Genomic DNA, 2918 nt, shown 5'->3' on the forward strand with positions numbered 1-2918 from the left:
AAACCCTCTTGCTGGAGTTGAATATGTGGGAGATTTGTATGCCTACTACAGGAAAATGGAGGTTAGTCTAGTTTCGTTAAAAGGATCTAAGTTATATATATAGCGCGAATAATGTTTACATGTTGTAAAGTTATACGTTATTGTTGGTCAACTTAATTTGATAGTATTATAAACATAAATATTTTGTTAGTGCGCAAAACTTTCTTCTGAAAATTTCAGCTTTGTTGAGGTAAATTTCATAAGTAATGAGGTAGGTATGTAGTCTTCATTCAATCATTTGATTGTTAATTGAGTTTCAACTGAAAAAATATTTTTTTTTTTCAAATCGAGAATTTTTTTTAGGGTTAGTGATGCAAGGTTTATTAGAAGCTTGGTGGATAATGGGGCCGCACCCTCAAAGTAAAATTTTTAGGTTTCAAACGTTACTACCTTTTATAACAAACTACAATAACTATTCTTTCACTATTGATGGATTGTTTAATTACAAGACTATATAAATTTATCATGTCTTCTTAAATTATCAACCTTATGGTTAGTTAAAACTTTTAATATCAATTACTTCCTTTCCTTGATTAACATAACACATACACATTAGATGTAATTTAATTAAGTACCTTACTAATATATCACTCAATTTGTTAGTCAAAATATCTTTTTTTCTTTTTTGACAATTCTTTAATTTCAACTTTTCACATAATATATTTAAAATCATGTAAATGACATTTTAAACATTCCATGTATATGACAAAGGAAGATTTATATTTTAATAAACTCTGTACCAAGTCAAAACAAATGGTGTAGAGTACCTTTCTCTACCTATTTTACTTTTTTCTGAAATTACAAGTAATATTGCCCAATGTATTTCAGGTTTATAGTTGTGTTTCACCAAACTATATGGAACAACAATCTGAGATCAATGGGAATATGAGAGGTGTACTCATAGACTGGATCATTGAGGTAATTATTAAATTGAATATTTGGAAATAATCAGAATTAATTAAAGGTATAATTGTTACTTAACTTTCTTATAATTATTCTACTAAACTAACAGGTACATGACAAGTTCGAGCTCAAGGAAGAGACATTATTTCTTACTGTTAATTTGTTAGACCGATTTTTAGAGAAACAAGTTGTTGCCAAAAACAAACTGCAGCTTGTTGGTCTCGTTGCCTTTCTAATAGCAGGCAAATACGAGGAGATTTTACCCCCTCTTGTGCAGGAATTGGTGATTATTTCGTATGAAAACTACAACAAAAAAGACGTTATTGAAATGGTAAAAATACTCATCGCAGTTATTTTCGATATTTCATAAATTAATTTTTAGATTCCTAATCAATTTTACTGCAGGAGAAATTGATGCTCAACACATTGCAGTACAATATGTCCTTTCCAACTGCATACGTTTTTATGAGAAGATTTCTCAAAGCTACTCAAGCTGATAAAAAGGTTAGATTTCGTATTTTATTTTATTCAATTTTCATATATAGTATGCATCTGCACAATTCTGAATTACTTTGTTGTAATAATATGTACCAGCTAGAGGAATTGTCTTTCTTTTTAATCGAGCTTTGTCTCGTGGAATATGAGATGTTGATGAATTCACCATCATTTATGGCTGCTGCGGCAATCTATACAGCTCAATGCACGCTCTATGGCGTCAAGCAATGGAGTACAACTTGTGAATGGCATACAGGGTATTCAGAAGAATCACTTATGTGAGTACATCGAGTATACTAATGAATTACTTCGTTTTTCTATATTGTAATTCTCTCTTTTACTACTTATTCTAATTATTTTGCTTCTTTGCAATTCTTTAATTTAGGGAATGCGCAAAATTGATAGTGAGGTATCACGAGAAGGCAAAAACAGGGGAACTAATAGGGGTGCATAATAAGTATAACGCATCCAAATTTGGGTATGTAGCAAAAGTTGAGCCAGCATATTTTCTGGTCCAAGACTCATTAGGAACAAACTTTACGCGATAATATCATTAAACAATAGGATATATCTTGTGCAAGTTCGAGTTAATGAGCCTGAAAGAAGTTACTAGTAACTGTTTGTTGCCCTAGTTGTGAATCTTGTTAGCACTATTTATTTTATTTTTCCTTGAAAAATTCATGAGGGTTTTTATTCACGTTCAATTTGGAAACATACCTGGTTATATTTTAATGAGGTTATGGAATTTATGGAAAAACTTTATCTGGTTATACCTGGTTCATTTGATATTTAAATTTTTAATTTGGTAGTATAAATCATTTGATTGTCCCCACGTTTTTTCTTTGAAACATCTCAAAGATACATTTCAAACATTATGACTTATGTCTATTAAAGATATTTAAATCATGTTTTGATAATATTTTAGCAATCATGATGATCTCAAAAATGTTTTGTATTCAATATTCTAATATTCTGATTTTCAACAATTTCAATTGATATAATATCGGATTTGAAATTTTATTCAACAACACTCACACTTTTATGTGTTTAATCTTAACCTAGAAATTCATCCAAAATTTCTAATCAAGTTTGTAATTCTTGATGTCAATTAACATTTCAACTATCATATTTTTCGTCAAATTTCAAGTCTAGAATTTAATTCATATTCATCCAATATTATAAATCTAATAATATTCACATAATATCCTCTACCTAATATTTAATTACTTGCTATAATATGCCAACATATAAAAACTATCTCCAAAAATCAAAGTAACATAGAAATGGGACAAATAATGAACAACATAGGTCTGCAGATTTTTTTTTAATTATTATTATTTTATTTTTTTCCAATTGAATTGTGAATCTTTTTCCTAAATTCAAATCATCAATCCCAAGGATTAACAAGGATCATTTTCCAATGATCACAGTGGCCATCCAATTTTTTTTTTTTAAATACAAAGAAAAACGGTACTGCATAT

The 2918-nt window shown here is 29.0% G+C and overlaps 1 protein-coding gene across 1 annotated transcript; it reads left to right on the top strand.

The window, feature by feature from the left end:
* Positions 1–864: 864 nt before the first annotated feature.
* Positions 865–2236, top strand: LOC101258438 (G2/mitotic-specific cyclin-1-like). Its single transcript, XM_069294639.1, has 5 exons — positions 865–957; positions 1052–1273; positions 1348–1446; positions 1537–1715; positions 1823–2236. The coding sequence occupies exons 1-5, from the start codon at positions 895–897 to the stop codon at positions 1983–1985; spliced, it is 726 nt and encodes a 241-aa protein (XP_069150740.1). The 5' UTR covers positions 865–894; the 3' UTR covers positions 1986–2236.
* The last annotated feature ends 682 nt before the right edge of the window (positions 2237–2918 follow it).

Source organism: Solanum lycopersicum, chromosome 2, assembly GCF_036512215.1.
Source record: "Solanum lycopersicum chromosome 2, SLM_r2.1".
Classification (NCBI taxonomy): domain Eukaryota; kingdom Viridiplantae; phylum Streptophyta; class Magnoliopsida; order Solanales; family Solanaceae; genus Solanum; species Solanum lycopersicum.

Excerpts from the sequence above, each read along its gene's own strand:
- LOC101258438 (XM_069294639.1), top strand. The coding sequence starts at position 895 with ATGGAACAACAATCTGAGATCAATGGGAATATGAGAGGTGTACTCATA. Across the intron at positions 1,274-1,347 it reads AAAAAGACGTTATTGAAATG|GAGAAATTGATGCTCAACAC; the intron begins GTAAAAATACTC and ends ATTTTACTGCAG. Across the intron at positions 1,716-1,822 it reads TATTCAGAAGAATCACTTAT|GGAATGCGCAAAATTGATAG; the intron begins GTGAGTACATCG and ends TCTTTAATTTAG.